Consider the following 18,012-nt stretch of genomic DNA (forward strand, 5'->3'; position numbering starts at 1 on the left):
GTGCCACCACGGCTCTCAGAGAACATACGAGGAGACCCATTCCCATAGAGGGAGGGCAGGCAAGGCCCACAGAGGGTGTAGGGGGTGGAGGGTGGGCACTATAGGGTCCCAGGGGACAGAGCTTTCCTCGGAAAATGTCTCAGGGCCCTGCTTCCGTGGAACACTTGCTGGTTTGTTTGTTATGTTACTTTTTACTGCTTCTTTGTTTACAAATCAGCTGTCCCCCGAAGGGCTGGGAAGCAAGCTATGATGGTGATTTCAAGACTGGACACTAAGGCTGAGAAGGGCCACAGGAGTGAGGGTGTTAACTGGGAAAGAAGACCCTCAGCAGGGCAGCGGGGAGAGGTCGGGCAGGTTTCTGACTGCACAAGTACCTGAAGAGGGGCCGACGGCTGTGCCCTGTGCTGTCTAAAGCCCTGGTGCTGGGATGTGTCCGTGGTGGTGGAGGGTTCTGGCTCAGTCCCATTCACCATCTGCACGACAGCCCTGCTCTGGGTGGTGCAGCAGGAGCACCGCTTAAAATCCACATTTTGGGTCCAGCATTGTGGCACAGTGAAAAAGTGAGCGAAGCCGCCCACTGTGACGCCTGCATCCCATATCAGAGGGCCGGCTGAGTCCCGGCTGCTTCACTCTCCGATCTAGTTCCCTGTTAATGTGTCTGGAAGGCAGCCGAAGATGGCCCATGTACCGGGACCCCTGCCGCCCACGTGGGAGACCTGGATGGAGTTTTGAGCTCCTGGCTTTGGCCTGGCTCAGCCCTGGCTATTGTGACCTTTGAGGGGTCAGATAAGATTTCTTTCTCTCTCTTTCCCTCCTTCCCTCCCACCCTGCCTTCCTCCTTTCTCTCTATCACTCTGCCTTTCAAATAAATAAATAAATCTTAAAGTGCTGGAACATAAACATTTACTGCTGGGAAGATACTGGCCCGAGGTCACACCACTAGGAAGAGGCAGTACTGGATCCAACACCACAGTGAGGCCCTAGAGCCGTGGCCTTAACCACTGCACCACACTACCAGGCGGGCTGCCTGGCCTTGGCTGTGGCTTGGCTGGGGCAAGGGCTCAGGTCCTTTCTGCACAGTGGAGGGGGTGCGTCCACCCTGTTTCCAGGGCCCTGGTCTTTGAAGCCCAAGCCCAGGGCAGACATTTCTCCTGCTGCTGGTGACCTGGGCGATGGAGGCTTCTTGTGCCCTGCCCGTGGCAGGAGATAGCAGGCCTGTTACCGGCTCCTAACGTTGTATTTGTATTTGTGTTCCGCTCACAGCAGCCATCTTTCAGCAAGACCTGATTAAGCGCTGGGCTCTGCTTGAAGCCTCTGTTTAAGTGCTAGGTAGGAAGTCAGTTATGAGCTTATGTGTGTGTGACATAAAGTCCTAAAGAGAAGACATCTATGTCCAGCATATGCATCTGCTGATAATGTTTCACGGGCAGCCTGGTATTCACATTCTGCCCTACCCCCTTCTACCTGATAACCTGCCAGGTGGGGGTCCCCGCCCCTTCTGTCTGACAAATCTTCCACAACCCCCCAGATGCAGCCCAGTATCTGCATTTCAAACACCCTGCTCCAGATCCCCATTCTCTAGGGGGTCCTGCTCACCCTTCCTCTGAACCCAGGATGGCGCCAGCTAGGCTTCCTCCTGTCTGATACCTTCAAGGGAAAACTCAGATAGGAGCTTCTTAATATTTACAGCCATAAAATCCTTTGTTTCAGGAGGAGATGTGTGAAGACAAAGACCCATCTCCTTAAAAACCCCCAGCCTCAACCGGACTGCGCACTCAGCCCTCTGCCTCTCTGCTGAGCCGCTCGCCTGGTCTGGCCAGGTGTAATCTCTCCACTCAACCAAGTAACCTCTACTCCCCACCCCCCAATCTCTCAGGCTCTGTCTGGAGAGGTGCCCATCCATCCTTACGGATGTCCCTTCCCTAATAAACCTTGCTATTTTATCTCCCACTACTCTCTGTCTCACGCCTGAATTCTTTCTTGCATGAAGACAAGAACCCTGCGATTTCTCTGGTAACATAGTGGGAGAATTCCAGCGGCTCCCAAGAGATGCTGGGCTGGAGGAGTGGCCCCCACCCCAGCACACTTGGCACTTGGTCATCGAAGGGTGGTCAAGAGTCAGGGTAGGGGCCGGCGCTGTGGCGCAGCAGGTTAACGCCCTAGCCTGAAGTGCTGGCATTCCATATGGATGCTGGTTCTAGACCCGGCTGCTCCTCTTCCGATCCAGCTCTCTGCTATGGCCTGGGATAGCAGTAGAAGATGGCCCAAGTCCTTGGGCCCCTGCACTCGTGTGGGAGACCTGGAAGAAGCACCTGGCTCCTGGCTTCGGATCGGTGCAGCTCCAGCCGTTGCAGCCATCTGGGGCGTGAACCAGCGGATGGAAGACCTCTCTCTCTGTCTTTACCTCTCCCTGTAACTCTTTCAAATAAATAAAATAAATTTTTTTAAAAAACAAAGAGTCAGGGTACAGTAGAATGCCAATGCATAGATTCAGTCTTTTCCCCTCCCCTAGGGCTTCTTTAAAAAAAATGCACTTCTTTGAAAGACAGAGATACGAAGGGAGACACTGGAGAGGGAGAGAGAGGGAGAGAGGGAGGGAGAGAGAGAGAGAGGGAGAAGAAATCTTCCATCTGCTGGTTTACTCCCCTAAGCCAGGCTGAAGCCCGGAGCCTGGGACTCCACCTGGGTCTCCCATGTGGGTGGCAGGGGCTCAGGCCATCTGCTGCCGCCCTCCCAGGTGCATTAGCAGGGAGCTGGATTGGAGTGGAGCAGCCGGGACTTGAAACAGGTACTCTGATGTGGGATGCTGGCTCAGCAGGCAGTGGCTTAACCTACTGCACCACCACAATGCTGGCCCGTCTCCTAGGGTTTTGAGCCTATTTAGAAAATAAAAGCAGTGTAGCCCTTGCCCTGTACCCATTTCCCTCCCAGGGAGAGGAGCTGTTTTTGTCGGGCACTTACTGTGCACCAGGTAACACTTCCTCAACCCTTGCCCTGACCTGAGAGGCAGGCATGATCACTGCCAGTCCCAGGTGGCAAAACTGTGTTGAGGCCACAAAGGGAAGTGACTGACCTTCCTGTGAGAGGGGCGGGGGTAGCGCGGGCAGCGCCAGCACGGGGCCCCAGAATAGCCAGACGGGCTCCCTCTCTTGAGGATTATGGTGTCGGGCAGGGTATCCCAGGGACAGTGGGCAGCTGGTCAAGACGTCCCCTGGCCCCTGCACTCGTTCTTGTCACTCTCCAAAGCATGCTGGGGCTCCCACTTCCGTGCACACAGCAACGACACCATGTGCATGTGCACTGCTCTTGGGGCTTCTGCAACGTCTCCTCCGTGGCAGGGATGGAGCAGGAACTGCCGGCATGAATGGAGAGGAATGAGACTTGAACACCAGCGTGACACTTGGCAGCTGTCCCCGCCTTCCGCCACCCCACCCCTAGACACACAAGCACGCACGCACTCTGGGGCTGAGAGCGGTTTCCTCCCTCAACCTCACTCCCTGCCTCCGCCTGCCTGCTGCCTCTCTTCTGCCTACTGCTGGGAGCTCCCTGCTCGCTCGGCAGGGCCTGGAATCCTGTGCCCTTTCTGTGCTCAGGTAAGGAGGTGGGGGCCCAGGGATGGGGTTGTCCTGGTGCCTCCCTGGATCCAACAGAGAAGGCACAGTTTTACCAGGAGAGAGGGCTCTTACCAATTAGGAGGCAGAGACCAGGGGAGGCTAGATGCTCAGAGGAGGGGACTGCATTTTCCCAGACCTTAACTGGATGCCAAACACAATGGTAAACCATTCATATTGTCTCTTTCAATGTGTGCTAGCCATTTGGGTGGCAAGATTACACTAGCAGGCTTAGGATAACTGATCCAAGTTCACCCAGCCAGGAGGTGAAGAGCTAAGATTCAAATCCAGGTCCTGGATTCCCAAAGTTTGTATTCTCTTCTCCCAACTCCCTCTCAAAGCATGACCCCAGCTGCTGGACCCCCTGGAGGTCTGGGGGCTGTCTCCATGTAGCTAGAGGGCCAGGTCTGGATGGTTCCCAGGGGTGCAGCAGGACTGTGCGCTCTGGGCAGCCCCAGGGGACTCAGACAGGAAGCGATGTTTCTGGGCACAGGGTGGGGACGGTGGTGCACTTATCTGTCGGTGGGGAATGAGTCCCAGCCCCGTGGCTGCGGCCGAGGAGCACTGGGCATGTTGTTGAGCTTCTCAGAACCTGTTTTCTCTTCTGAAAAACAGGGTCTCATTGCGAGTGTATTTGCTCTATAAGCCCAAAAACTTAGGAATTACGGCCACTTTCAGGGTGTGCAGGCCCAGCTGCTCCCCTCCCACCTGCCTGCAGACCCTTGACCCCAAGGCCTTGTCTCCCAGGGAAACTCCAGTTTTGTATGTCAGGTTACTACCCTAAAGGACTGTGATCCCTGGAGAGGAATCCACTTTCTCACCCTGGACGACAGTTTTCTTGCCCCCCCCCCCCCATTATCTCTAAGCAAGGATAGAGCCCCAGCCGCGTTCGCGTTCTCCACTGTTGCTCCTGTACATGGTTCTGCAGTTTGGGTGACTGGGCCAGGTACTTGTACACATCAGCCTCGGTTTCCTGTTCTGTAAAATGGGATGGAGCAGACCCGTGACATGAGAGTGCCTCTTGGAAGGATCTGCTGCAATCCTTGCTGTGGCCTGGGAACCCAGCACAACTAGAGCACCCCCCACCCCCACAGGGAGTGGCCCACTTGATTCCTCACTGGAGGGTCTGGGGTTCTTGGGGAGGCTGCGAGCACGCACGTCCCAGCACGGTGCCTCTACCAGAGCCTGGCTTGTCCAGCAGGTCCCTGAGCAGCTGCTTGGCACCTCCTGTGTGAGCAGGCGTGGGTTTGAGGGCATCAAGGAGGGAGCAGGGTTGAGTTTCCTGCGGCAGGCAGGGATGAGATTCTTGGCCCCTGGGCTCCTAGGGCCCCCATCAGGTGGTTCCTCCTGCAGGGCTCACGCCCTCCTCTTATCTTATTTCCTCTCCTACTTGCGGAGGAGGGGCAAGTTTTCTCTTTGCAGCCAACACACTCAATCTGCCACTACGGTGGACGCCAAGGGTGCTGGAAGCATCTGCAGAGAGGCAAGGGTGGGGGTGCTGTGAGTGGGAAGGGGTGGCCCAGACTGCTCCTCTCTGGACCCTGCTTCCCCCACTGGGGCCCAGAGTCATCCCACAGGGGTTCTGGGGAGTGGGTAAAGGAGTCCTTGGTGGCCGACCTCGCTGTCTTAGATCATTTGCTTAATAATCACATGACACCGGTACAGCCTTGCTGTGTGCGTTCTACACGCTTTAGTGTATTAACTCATTTAACTCTTCCAGTTAAGCTACCCTATGAGCCAGGTACTGTCAGGACTGCTACCCAAGCCACATGGGGAGAAAACCGGCGCAGGGAGGGTCAATGCCTTGCCTGAGGTTGTACAGGGAGGGGGAGGGGGAGCTGGAATGTTATCCCCCATCCCAGCCAACCCCAGCGCCTTTTCCCCACCACAACGCTCCCCTGGGTGCCTCCTCCCTGTCCCCACAGGGCCCCACCATGTTGGCCAACGCCACGCTGAAGCCGCTGTGCCCCCTCCTGGAGCAGATGAGCCAGCTGCAAAGCCACAGCAACTCCAGCATCCGCTACATGGACCACGCCTCGGTGCTACTGCACGGGCTGGCGGGGGTGCTGGGCCTGGTGGAGAACGGACTCATCATCTTCCTGGTGGGCTTCCGCATGCGCCAGACCGTGGTCACCACCTGGGTGCTGCACCTGGCGCTGTCCGACCTGCTGGCCGCCGCCTCCCTCCCCTTCTTCACCTACTTCCTGGCCGTGGGCCACTCGTGGGAGCTGGGCACCCCTTTCTGCAAGCTGCACTCCTCTGTTTTCTTCCTCAACATGTTTGCCACGGGCTTCCTCCTCAGCGCCATCAGCCTGGACCGCTGCCTGCAGGTGGTGCGGCCCGTGTGGGCGCAGAACCACCGCACGGTGGCCGCGGCGCACCGACTCTGCCTAGCGCTCTGGGCCCTGGCAGTGCTCAACACCGTGCCCTACTTCGTGTTCCGTGACACCATCCCGCGGCGGGACGGACGCATCATGTGCTACTACAACGTCTTGCTGCTGAGCCCCGGGCCGGACCTCGATGCCACCTGCAACTGGCGCCAGGCGGCCCTGGCGATCAGCAAGTTCCTACTGGCCTTCCTGGTGCCGCTGGTCATCATCGCCTCCAGCCACGCGGCCGTGAGCGTGCAGCTGCGCCACCGCGGCCGTCCGCGGTCCGGCCGCTTCGTGCGTCTGGTGGCCGCCGTGGTGGCGGCCTTTGCGCTCTGCTGGGGGCCCTACCACGCCTTCAGCTTGATAGAGGCGCGGGCGCACGCGGTGCCGTCGCTGCGGCCGCTCGCCTGGCGCGGGCTGCCCTTCGTCACCAGCCTGGCCTTCCTCAACAGCGTGCTCAACCCGCTGCTTTACGTGCTCACCTGCCCCGACGTGCTGCGCAAGCTGCGGCGATCGCTGCGCTCGGTGCTGGAGAGCGTGCTGCTGGACGACAGCGAGACCGGCCTCGACTCCCGCCGCCGCCGCCGCCGCACCTCCTCCACCGCCACCTCCGCCACCTCCTTCTCGCTGCGCAGCCACCTGCCACCCGCGCTCTGCCCCGCGCGTCTCCCGGGATGGCTGAGGCGCGGCAGCGCAGCGACCCCGCAAAAGGCCCAGGCCCGCGATGAGAGGGGACCCCTGAACTCGGCGGTGAGCACCACCTCCGAGTAGGACCCGAGGTGGAACATCGCGGTTAGAACGTAGACATCCAGCCTCCAGCCTCCCGGTCCCGGGGTGGCTCCCGGTGGCTCAGGGAGTCAGTTAAAGTAGTTTTCCCAAACGTGGCCGGGCCTAGGATTCCCCGGTGTTACGGTGCAGTTTGGCTCAGCAGCTGTGTGTTGGGGCCAGGCACCCCCCTTGCCTGCACCACACTTGGAGTGACAGGTTGATGTCCTATCCTCAAACTAAGGCAGCAGAGTCCCAAGGGTGCACCTCCCGGGATGGGGAAAGCTGGGGTTCCGTGTAACCAGGGGTGTATATCAAGCAGTGAGAGGGAAGCTTGGAGAGCGCTGGCTGTTCCTCGCTCCTCCACCTCAGCCATTTAGCCAATGTTTATTGAGCTCTGGCTGCTTTATGCCAGCCATTGATTCCAGTGTTTACAGGTGAGCCAAGGAGGCTGAGCCCGGCTAAGGGAATCACCCAAAGCTTGGGTGCCACTGAGGACAGGGTCTGCTCTCTCCCCTGAAGGGTGCCCACCTACCATCTGGTGGATGAAAGAGCATCCTGGGACCCACCCAGGTACGATGGTCTTCAGTCTTTAGTGTGGAGAATGTGGCACCTCACAGCTCACCTGACCACGGCACCCTGAGCCCTGTGCAGGCCTGTGTTCTGCAGGATGCCCGCTGGGCATTTGGGAATCCAAGATCTTTGTAGCACCTGCTGGGGGCCGGCCAGCGCTCCCAACCATGTGTAGATGAAGTAACCTGTGTCCCTGTCCTCGCATTTGCACTGTATTTACTTCCTCTTTTAGCCAGTACTGTCACAGCCTGATGGGCACGAGTTACTCAGACTCTAGGGGCTTTGCCAAGTCTGGGGTCCGAGAGGAAACCTGGCTCTCCCCCGGCTCCCAGTGCTGAGAAGTGGGGAGGAACCGTGGACTGGAGGGTGGAGACCACTGCTGTAACTCTTCCTCTCAGGGACAGATAGAGCTGGGGGCTGGGACATTTGTCTGGTGGAAGAACTGGGATGAGAAACTCTCTGACAACCGTGGTCCAGTGCTCCTGACGTCACTGAAGGCTGGGTCCACTAAGGCTGGGCTAGATGGGGGCAGGCCACGCCCAGGGCAGCTGCCGGGCAAAGCAGAGACAGACGCCACCCAGCCTCCCTCCAGCTTAGCACTTTCCCATGTGCCACCGCATGTTTCACTTATCTAAGTTTCTTCCATCAGAATAAAAGCTCCAGGATGTATTCCACTTGTTTATTACATTTCTCCATCAGAATGAAAACTCCTCGACGTGGTCTGTTGACTGTATTCCCGGGTGCCTAGCTCAGGCCTGGGCACAACACCCGTTCAGTACCTGTCTCTGTCACAGACTGGACCAGCACGGATTAGATTCTTGGGGCTTCTGCAGGGCCTGGCATGAGAAGCCTGGCTCCCTGAACCTCCCCACTTTCATCTTTCAGTGTTGGAAAGTGGGGCGGAGCCGGGGTCACTGGGCTGTGGAGGTGGCCACAGCAGCCTTTGGGAAAGCACGGAGATGGGGGGACAGATCTGGGAGTCCTGACTGCTGGCCTCCAGGCCCGGGCTGGACATACACAGCATACTGAGGAACCAGAAGAACTTCCTGCTCTTGGTCTGAAGGCACTTGGAGAAGGAGGGATAAGGGAGGGAGTAGCCGACCTCTTCCCTCCTCCCAGTCTCTGCCAGGTGCCAGGACCCTTCGGGGCTGAGCCCAAGAGGCCCAGAAGCCCCATCTAGGGTGGTCCCAGGTCTGGGGCCACAGAGCTGGATGCCAGCTCCGGCAGAGGCTCGAGACTGCAGGAGCTGACGCGCTTGTCGGCCGTGGAGAACCCGGCTGTGCTGAGCTCAGACCTTGGCGGCTGGCCGCTGCGGCGGCTGCTTCTGCAGCAGGGCCAGGGTGTCCCGCTTCTCAATGGAGCGCAGCTGCTTCTTCTTTGCCCGCTTGAGCTTGGCCGGGTTTCGGATCTGGGAATGGGGGGAGGGGAGGGCATTAGAGCAGCTGGAGTCTCTGTCCCCATTCCCTAGCAGGCTGGTGTCCGCGGGGGTGTGAGAGCAGGACGTGGAGCTGGGGGGCCGAGGCACCCCAAACACCACATCCGTCCCAGCTGCGGTGTGCACGCCCGCAGGGGGACGGGGGAGGTGAGACACTCACCACTTGGACGACCTCTGCCTTCCGCTCATTCTCCAGGCGCCGCTTCAGGTTCTCAGCCCGGCGCTGTTTCTTCTCCTGGAACAACAGGGGGAGGGGAGTTGAGTCTGGGGGCCAAGGCGGCCCTGGTTTCTCAGTGGAGTGAGAGCTGCAGACTTCCGGGCACAGAGGGGATGGTCTTCTCTCTGGGCTCCAGGTTGTTCCTGGTGGTGAGTGGGAGGCCAGCAGGGGGACATCCCGTGCCCAAGGGTCTGCGGTGGGGGTGAGTTACTGACTCCACAGCAGACGCTGGGACCTGGACAGGTGGTGGAGGGCAGGGGCTTCCACAGGAGGGCTGGGTGGTCCGCAATCAGGAAACTTCCTAATGCAGACAGTGCCCACCCTCATACCTCCCTCTCCGTCAGCTGTCAAGGGAGAAGAGGTGGGCTCTCCCTCTCCCTTGAGGCCCACGTGCCAGAGAATGCAAGGCCAGGTGAGGGCGGGCTCCTGAGAGCTCCCAGGAGGGGTGGAGCGGCTGAGCTGCAGAGGGGCCTTGGGACTGTCTGGCCTGGGATCCAGTCTTGACTCTGCTACCTCCTAAACAGGAGACTGGCTAAGTCCCTGTGTACTACCTTCCCTTTCAAGTGAGAACGACCATGGCACCTACTTCCCAGGATTATTTTTGGAGCTAAGCAAGAGAACACACGTGTAGGATTGCAACAGGAATCCAGAGGGAGTGCGTTTTGGGGACAGGAAGGCCCAGGGTTTCTTGATCATGCTCACTCTGTACCCTGGCAGGGCTTGCAGGGATGTTGGCTGCAAGGCCTCTGCATGGGCAGGGGCCTCTCTTGGCTTTGGCAGCTCAGGGCAGTGGCAGCCCATGGGGAGAAATGAGAAGTGTGACAGGGGCAGGTTGGGCTGGGCAGGAGCAGCAACCTGAAGGAGGGTAGGAGGGCAGCCGTGTCCTGCTCCAAGGAGCTGAGGCCCCAGAGGAAGTAAGGTTATGGTGGCAACCATTGTCCCTGTGCCGCTGGCTGAGCCGGGGGACTCCCAGCAGGGGACAACAAGCCACTGACTGGCCTGCTCCCTTTTCTCAGTGGCCAGGGGCGAGTTAACTGTGGCTCAGGGCTCCTCCTTTGCTCCTGGGGTCAGTAGGCCAGTAGCATTTCCTGATAACCCTGGTGCTGGGGGTGGGGCAGCGTTGCTGGGCGATGCCACTGCCGCTGCCACCACCACCACCACCTTTCTCTGGTGTTACCTGCAGAGTGCCCCCTTCCGTCCGTTCCATGGGCTTCCTGGAAACTGAAGATGCTGGGTGTGACCCTCTAGCGGACCGCAGGGGAGGCCTGCTGTCCATGTCACTGGTGTGTGGAGTGGCAGCCACATATTGGCAACAAGGTGTTTCCAGTCTGTAAGGCCTTCCCAGCTGAGCAGGTCCCAGGAGATCGACCCTGACCCACCACACCGAGGGCTCCCATAGCAGGGAAGGCCACCCAGCCTTCCTGATCTCAAAGAGGCCCAGACTGGGCTCAGCCCGCACTTCTGTCCTGGCTGGCTCCCCCAGGCTGGGGAATGTCTCTGACCAGGTTCACCTCCCCATGCACCTGTGCCTGCCACAGCAGACACGGCCGGCCCAGAGCTCCAGCCTCCACCTGCCCTGCCCCCACCTGGCGACGCTGCTCCTTCTCCTCCTCCAGGTGCCGGGCAAACTCCTTGGTCAGCTTCCTCTCCTGCCGCTCCTTCATCTTGCGCTGCCAGGAGGTGCGCAGGGGCTTGTCCTGAACCATCTGGGAGAACCTGGGATGGGGAGAGGGGGCACCTGCAGGTCTGTGGGCCGCTCGCCACATGCTCCTGCCTCTCCTGGCACTCAGCCCTCCAGGTCTGCAGACACCCGGGCCAGGACATGCCCTGATGGCTCAGCTGCCATTTCCCAAGCCTCCTCTCTCCCTTTATAGAGGAACAAACCATGGCTCAGAAATGTTAAATCACTGCCAAGCCCATCTTGTTCCTGAGTCACAGGCAGGACTTGAACCCCTGTCTGTCACCACAGCGCCCAAGCCACATGTGCTCTGCTGACCGGCAGGCCTGGGTGTGAATGCCTCTGGGGACGGGGCACTCACTCCCTACAGAGGGGGCCCCTCCACTACTGAATGGTGGGCCCAGTCCCTTGTAAGGTTCCCACTCTGTCCAGGCAGAGACATGAGGGTGGGGTGTCAGGGCAGTCTAGATTTTTCTAAGAGTGATGAGGACTTCAGAGTCGTAGGAGAAACGAGGTCCTCTGTGTTTGGGTGTAGACCGGAAAGGATTCCTGGGGGGATGAGGTATCCAGGATGGACGTTAAATATTCCAAGGAGGGGTGTAGCAGGTAGAGCTGCCAGACTCCGCCCCTTTGTTCCCAAGGGCTCCTTCCCATCAGCCCCAACACTTCACTTCCTTCACCCCAACAGACATTTACTGAGTACATACTACGGGGGCCTCACGCCTGCCTTTAAGGTCACAGTTCAATTCAGGGCAGATCTACAGAGAGAAGCTAAAGGGATTTTTTTTTTAATCATAAAGGCAAATAACTGTAATCTATCCTGGCGGGTGAAGATATCCCTGCGTGTAAGAAGTAGTATCCTTTCTGCCTCCTTCTTGGAGAAAGCAGACAGCAGCAAGCGTTTGCTGAATGAAGACGCAGCTGAAGGGGCTAGGAGAGAGGCCAGAGAGACGACCGCCGAGGGCCTGCGCTCACCAGCCCTGGCATCCCAGGGCACACTGCCACGTTCTGGTTATACCTGCCGGTCTGCGGACCTCTCCTCCGACTCGTCCGTCTTCTTCAAGCTGCCCCAGGGACAAGGCAGGGCCCCAGCAGCACAGAGAGGCACCTCGCCCCTGCTCAGGCTGTCCCCCGCCTCACCTCTTCTTGGAGCGGTCCTTCCACACCCGTCCGGATTTCGGCTTCCCCTTCGGGATGACGGGGATCTGCTCCTTCTTCAGCTTCTTGGACGCTGGGCCCTGGGCGGAGGAACCGTGCTGCTTCTTTCCCCAGGGGCCGGCTGTCTGCGTCTCCCCGGCCGCAGGGGGCTGGCTTGGCTCACGCTGGCCGCGGGGGGAGCCGGGCGCCTGCGGTAACCGCTCCTGCAGTGGCCGCGAGGGCTCCGGACCCGGCGCCTGCTGACCAGGGTGCGGCTCTGGTGATTCTGGGCCCAGCTGCGGCTGCAGCTGGGAAGACCCCGGGGTCAGGTCCTCCCTACTCCGGGCCAAGGTCAAGTCCAGCTCTCCTTGGCCCTGGGGGAACCCTGGTGCTTTCCCACATGGCTTTGGCTGACGCTGGGGGGGTTCAGGATTCAACTCCGGCTGTCTTCGAGGAGATTCCAGGCCTGCCTCTTGCTGACGCGGGGGTGACTGTGGGCCAGGCTCTGGCCGCCCCAAGCCCGCATCCTGCCGCGGCCTGGGTGATCCCGGGCTCGTCTCCTGCCGATGTCGAGGAGACGATGGGCCGGGCTGCAGCACACCCTGAAGAGACTCAGGCTCCCTCGTTTCTCCTCCGTTCGACTCGACCTCCACAAGGGCCCGTCTCACCTGCGAAAGTGACGTGAGGCGCCCGGTGGACTCAGGGTTTAGGCCCCCGAGTCGCCGGCTGCGTCTAAGTGGTGTATCCATGGCCCAGCCCGAAAGTTTTCTACTTGGAGCCCACGTGTAGTCCCTGCGGCCTCTGGGTCTACGGCGCCTTCCTATGACGTCATACGCCGCCACGTCTGTGCCGGGCAGGAGGGGGCTGTTGCTGGGGAAGCCATATTTGTGAGGGGCGGAGAGGCGGAGTCGTCGGCTTGGCGGGGGCTGGGCTCAGCAGGCGCAGGCGCAGGCGCAGTGCGTGGGATTAGCATTTGCCTTTCTTTCATACCCAGTTTTCGGGACAGAGGGTCGGAGAAGGGAGAGTGCAAGAAGGGAAGTTGGGGGCGGGAACCCATTTCTGGGAGAGAAGAGGATTGGGAAAAGCTCCATGGGAGTCCGTCCCGTGCGGTTGCTCAGGGTCCTGGCCCTCTTTGGGCCTGAGTTTTCTCCATTGTGACAACAGTGTTTTTTTTTTTTTTTTTTTTTTTTTTTTTAAGATTTATTTATTTATTTGAAAGAATTACACACAGAGAGAAGGAGAGGCGCCGGGGGTGTTGGTGTTGGTGGTGGTCTTCCATCCCCTGGCCCACTCCCCAGTTGACCGATCTGAAGCCAGGAGCCAGGAGCTTCTTCTGGGTCTCCCACATGGGTGCAGGGGCTCAAGGACTTGGACCATCTTCCACTGCTTCCCCAGGCCATAGCAGAGAGCTGGTCGGAAGTGGAGCAGCTGGGATTCGAATGAGTGTCCATATGGGATGCCGGCACTGCAGGTGGCAGCCTCACCTGCTATGGCACAGCCCCGAACAACAGTGGTTTTGCGCCAGTGATCCTGTTGGAATGCTGACTGCCGGAGTGAGTGGCTTGGGCATCGCACCCCGGCTGTCCCTTCCTGACTGTGCTTTCGTGCTCATTCCGTGGCTCTCCCTGTCCCACGTGTAAACCTTTTGAGAGAAGTTTGGTATCACTAAGATGCACCACTGTTGTCCCATGGTTGGGCCATCCCTGAGCGCCTGTGTGTGAACCTCCCCCTCCTCCTGTTGGTTTCACCTGGAAGGTGCGTTGTACACTGAGTGCTTGTGGCCCGGCCAGTGGGCAGGATTTTGGCGCCTGGAGGAGACTGACTCGAGGCCCCTTTGCGTGGGAGCTATGATTTATTCCCAGCACTCTTTTTTCTTAGGAAAAACATTTTGGAAGTGATTAACTGCATCTCAGCTCTTTCCAATGTTATTCTTGGACCGGCTTGGGGATGGCCTTCCGCGTTCCCAGGAATGGGATTAGGAGAGGGCCTGGGAAGTTGTCCAAGGTTACCCAGCCAGGGTGTCTCAGCATTGAGCCCAGCCTGCACCTGCTGAGTCATTCTGCTGCCGAATGGAGTGTCCGCTGGGACACGGGGTGTCTTTTCTCCTGGACAAAGGTCCCTGGGGAATGGTGAAGTGGACTGCCAATCCTTTATAATCATCCCGCCTGTTAGCCTGTGCCACGGCCTCAAATATGCCTCCCAGTGAATTCCACCCGAGTCCTCCCTAGGGGACGGTTGTGGCCTGGCTTCTCCCCTGTCCCTCCACGTCGACAGAGATGGAGCCAACTGTGTGCACTGATCCCGTGGTCAGTTCCTGCCCCCGTGCCCTTCCAAGAAGCTCCGTCTGTAGGCTCAGTGCCCTTGTCTCCCGTCCCCCCAGTGCAGAAGCAGGTCAGACACTGTCTCGCCCAGCTCTCCCAATTCTCAGATGAGTGGGATCCATCCAGTTTCTTTCTTTTTCTTTTTTTTTTTTTAAGATTTATTTATTTATTTGAAAAGCAGAGTTACAGAGAGGCAGAGGGAGAGAGAGAGAGAGAGAGAGGTTTTCCATCCTATGGTTCACTCCCTGGATTGCTGCAATGGCCAGAGAGCTGTGCTGGTCTGTAGCCAGGAGCCAGGAGCCAGGAGCTTCATCTGGGTCTCCCATGCAGGTGCAGGGGCCCATGGACTTAGATCATCTTCTACTGCTTTCCCGGGTCATAGCAGAGAGCCAGTTCAGAAATGGAGCAGCCGGGACTCGAACTGGTGCCCATATGTGATGATGGCACTGCAGGCGGTGGCTTTATCCTCTATGCCACAGCGCCGGCCCCCATCCAGTTTCTTAATTTCCCTGCCCTTGCAGGGAGACCTAAATGGTCCGGTGCTCGTAATCACACCAGGAAGTGTTATCAGGGCAACTGGAGAACCTGTGGGTCTCCCACTGTGGTGGCCCTACTTCCCGACTTTTGTCCCCAGCTGGAAGGATCACGCTCAAGTGCCAATTAGATTGCAACCAGCCTGCTTACAAAATCAGAAAGGGGCCGGCGCTGTGGCGTAGCAGGTAAAGCTGCTGCCTGCAGTGCTGGCATCCCATATGGGCACTGGTTCGAGTCCCGGCTGTTCCACTTCCGATCCAGCTCTCTGCTGTGGCCTGGGAAAGCAATAGAAGATGGCCCAAGTCCTTGTGTTCCTGCATCCACATGGGAGACCTGGAAGAAGCTCCTGGCTCCTGGCTTCGGATGGGCACAGCTCCAGCCATTGCAGCCAATTGAGGAGTGAACCAGCAGATAGAAGACCTCTCTCTCTCTGCCTCTCCTTTTCTCTCTGTGTCACTCTGACTTTCAAATAAAAAGACATCAGAAGGTGGTCTCAGGTCCCCACCAGGGTGGTGAGAGAGGGGCAAGTCTTCCAGAGGGGAGCCCTTTGGGTGTGTCTCAGGAGTGTGTGAAGGTGCTTAATCAGCATCGGCCTCAGGTGAGCTCCGCCCCGGAACCCCTCGCTCCCACGTGAGCTTGATTTGTCATTGTCATTCTGCGGGGTATGCAGAGGCCTGGAGGGGCTCCTGTAGGTGGAGAGGAGCCTGGTTTCCCACAGTCCTCTGCTCCCTACCGCAGCATCCAGCTTCCTTGCCTGCAGAAGATATGGGGGGGTTGCCTGCAGATACCCCCAGCAGGGTTGATCCCCAGCTGCCCACGAAGGTAGCCTAGACTCTTTTGATTTCCTCCCCATCTCACTTTTCCACTCCCCCCCCCCCTTTTTTTACAGGCAGAGTGGACAGTGAGAGAGAGACAGAGAGAAAGGTCTTCCTTATGCCCTTGGTTCACCCTCCAATGGCCGCCACGGCCGGCGCACTGCGCTGATCTGAAGGCAGGAGCCAGGTGCTTCTCCTGGTCTCCCATGGGGTGCAGGGCCCAAGCACTTGGGCCATCCTCCACTGCACTCCCTGGCCACAGCAGAGAGCTGGCCTGGAAGAGGGGCAACAGGGAAAGAACCCGGCACCCCGACCAGGACTAGAACCCGGTGTGCCAGCGCCGCTAGATGGAGGATTAGCCTATTGAGCCGTGGTGCCGGCCTCCACTCCCTTAAGGTACATGCTGGGATCATTTTTCAACAGCCTGCACTTAAATCCCTTTTTTGGAGTCAGCTGCTGGAGGAACCCAGCCTTAAACTCTGGGGCAAGCAAAATCCACTTACTTTCCACAACAACCCTGTGAGGCAGATGCCGTTATGACTGTCGTGTTACAGACAGCAGCGCCTCGCTGCCCTCTGACTGGCCCGCATGTGGGCTTGCTTGCCCATTCCCCTCACCTACCCTGCGCTGTGCCCCGGGAGGTGCTGAGTGCATGTCGCACATGCTGTGTAGAGTGTGCTGAGCCAGCGATGCCTGGCTTGCCTCTGTATCATGAGATCTGCTGACAAGGAAGCAGAGTGACCGCAGGTAGAGCTAAGACATGCATCAGGTGTTCTTTCGGAGCCATTGATCCTCCGCCCAGCCATGGAGGCTGCACCTAGGAGCTTAGGAGAGTCCCCAGATGTCAGGGGCCACAGTCCTGAGGTGGTGGGCTTGGCGGCACTAACTGGGCATCTGTGCCAGGCCCCCTCCTGGGTGCTCATTGAGTCCCTGGGAGCCTCAGCTGGGGAAGGTGAGTTTCAGCCCAGTGCTGAGAAGGCTTTGCTGAATGAGTGAAGAATGGATGAATGGGGCCGGGTGGTCATCTCCATTTTACTGACCAGGAAATCTCAGGTCTGGAGAGGTGGTGATTTGGTGCCAGGTGACACAGCAGAGGGATAGGCCAAACCCAAGTACTCGGCATCTACTTCCACTGGGCCCAGGACAGGGAGGCAAGGGCTGGGGCTGTGTAAGGACTTCCTTGGTCTGAGAAGTCTCTGGCACCTGGGATGTGGGGGAGAGGGCAGGAGCAGATGAGGTACAGCATCCTAGGGCCACGACTGCCCTTCACTAGGCCGGGCGGGTCTGGGCCACGCTCTTGCCACCTGGAGAACAGTCATTTATCTCTTCTAGAAGCACTGCTTATCCGGGAAAATTTTCTTCTTCCTCCAGCTGTGCTTCCCATGACAACGGGACACATCTTGGAGAAAGATACCAGTGCTCTGCACTCTCCCAGAGGGTGGTATCCAGGGTTCCTGCAGGCAGCCGGGTAGATCTGTCCCCTCCCCACTCCACGACCTCTGCCAGCGCACCTGGGTTTCCATCCTCTTCCCAGCACCGCCACCCTGTGCTCGCCCCATTGAAGCCCTCAGTCTGGTTCCAGCCACTGCCAGGCTGTGCCCTCTGACCCTGGACTTGAGTGTTGGCTTATCTGGAAAGTGCAGGATTTTTCATCAGTCCCTGTTGTGGTTTGCTTTAACCTCTTGGTGGTTCAGTGCCCCCTTCCCCTTTTGCCTGGCCGAACAGTTGCTGCTCGGTACTGGATCAGGCCCTCCTGAGAGCGTGAGTAATCACCTTCATTCTTGACACCAGCACTGACCTCGGAGGCTCATCTTTGTTGCATGTTCCCAGCAACTCACAGTGAGTTTCAGGTCCTGGGAGTAGGGGTGAAGTGATCTCAGCAGAGGGGCTGGGGGTGGGGTAGGAGTGGTTCTGGAGACCCCAAGTGTGGGACCTTCCAGCTGTCCCCCAGGGCAGGTGCATAGGGCGGCACTACTGTGCCTGGAACGGTCCTCTTTGCAAAGCTCCTGGGCACCTGCCACTGCTCGGAGCTGAGGGGAGCCAGGCTTATCTCCTGCTTTGCAGTTTCTGCTGAAACAGGAAGGGGGCAGAACTCCTGCCAGGTTGAGGGGAGACACCACTTCCTCTCCTTCCTCTGCTGGGGACTTGATAGTCCCCCTCCCCACAGTGTGTTCCCCTGCCCTCTGCAGGCCAAGGGGGTGGCAAAGGGGCTGGAGATGAACACCTGAGCCAGGTGGGAGGTAGATACCCCCATGAAGCAGCACATCACCTCATTCCATCTCCCCCCACCCCAACGCACCCAGTAGCAGTGCTTCCAAAGCCTGGTGGAGCTGCGGAATCCCTTGGAGGGGCTGTCAAAGCCCATTCCTGGGCCCTTACCCCTGAGTACTCCTTCAGTAGGACCGGGTGGGGCCGTGATTTTGCATTTTGAACAAGCTCCTAGGTGCTGCTGCTGGGCTGGGGACCACACTTTGAGGAGCAGTGTCCTGGAGAAGCAGGAAGCCACACCCGGAGAGCTGAACAGGTGCTGAGCTCTCTGCCAATGTTTATTCGT

General features: G+C 58.6%; 2 protein-coding genes across 2 annotated transcripts; one reads left to right on the forward strand and one right to left on the reverse strand.

The window, feature by feature from the left end:
• The first annotated feature begins 3,473 nt into the window (after positions 1-3,473).
• On the forward strand, positions 3,474-7,990 carry PTGDR2 (prostaglandin D2 receptor 2). Its single transcript, XM_008272029.4, has 2 exons — positions 3,474-3,593; positions 5,537-7,990. Exon 2 carries the CDS (start codon positions 5,546-5,548, stop codon positions 6,752-6,754), a length of 1,209 nt encoding a protein of 402 aa, XP_008270251.3. The 5' UTR covers positions 3,474-3,593; positions 5,537-5,545; the 3' UTR covers positions 6,755-7,990.
• On the reverse strand, positions 7,987-12,623 carry CCDC86 (coiled-coil domain containing 86). The gene is made up of 4 exons (XM_051854729.2): positions 11,792-12,623; positions 10,560-10,689; positions 8,917-8,991; positions 7,987-8,729 (listed from the first exon to the last, which is right to left on the reverse strand). Exons 1-4 carry the CDS (start codon positions 12,535-12,537, stop codon positions 8,610-8,612), a joined length of 1,071 nt encoding a protein of 356 aa, XP_051710689.2. The 5' UTR covers positions 12,538-12,623; the 3' UTR covers positions 7,987-8,609.
• Between the last annotated feature and the right edge of the window lie 5,389 nt (positions 12,624-18,012).

This window comes from Oryctolagus cuniculus, chromosome 1, assembly GCF_964237555.1.
Source record: "Oryctolagus cuniculus chromosome 1, mOryCun1.1, whole genome shotgun sequence".
Taxonomy (NCBI): domain Eukaryota; kingdom Metazoa; phylum Chordata; class Mammalia; order Lagomorpha; family Leporidae; genus Oryctolagus; species Oryctolagus cuniculus.

Excerpts from the sequence above, each read along its gene's own strand:
- CCDC86 (XM_051854729.2), bottom strand. The coding sequence starts at position 12,537 with ATGGATACACCACTTAGACGCAGCCGGCGACTCGGGGGCCTAAACCCT. Across the intron at positions 10,690-11,791 it reads AAGGACCGCTCCAAGAAGAG|GTTCTCCCAGATGGTTCAGG; the intron begins GTGAGGCGGGGG and ends TCCCCATCCCAG. Across the intron at positions 8,730-8,916 it reads AGGCAGAGGTCGTCCAAGTG|ATCCGAAACCCGGCCAAGCT; the intron begins GTGAGTGTCTCA and ends CCCCATTCCCAG.
- PTGDR2 (XM_008272029.4), top strand. The coding sequence starts at position 5,546 with ATGTTGGCCAACGCCACGCTGAAGCCGCTGTGCCCCCTCCTGGAGCAG.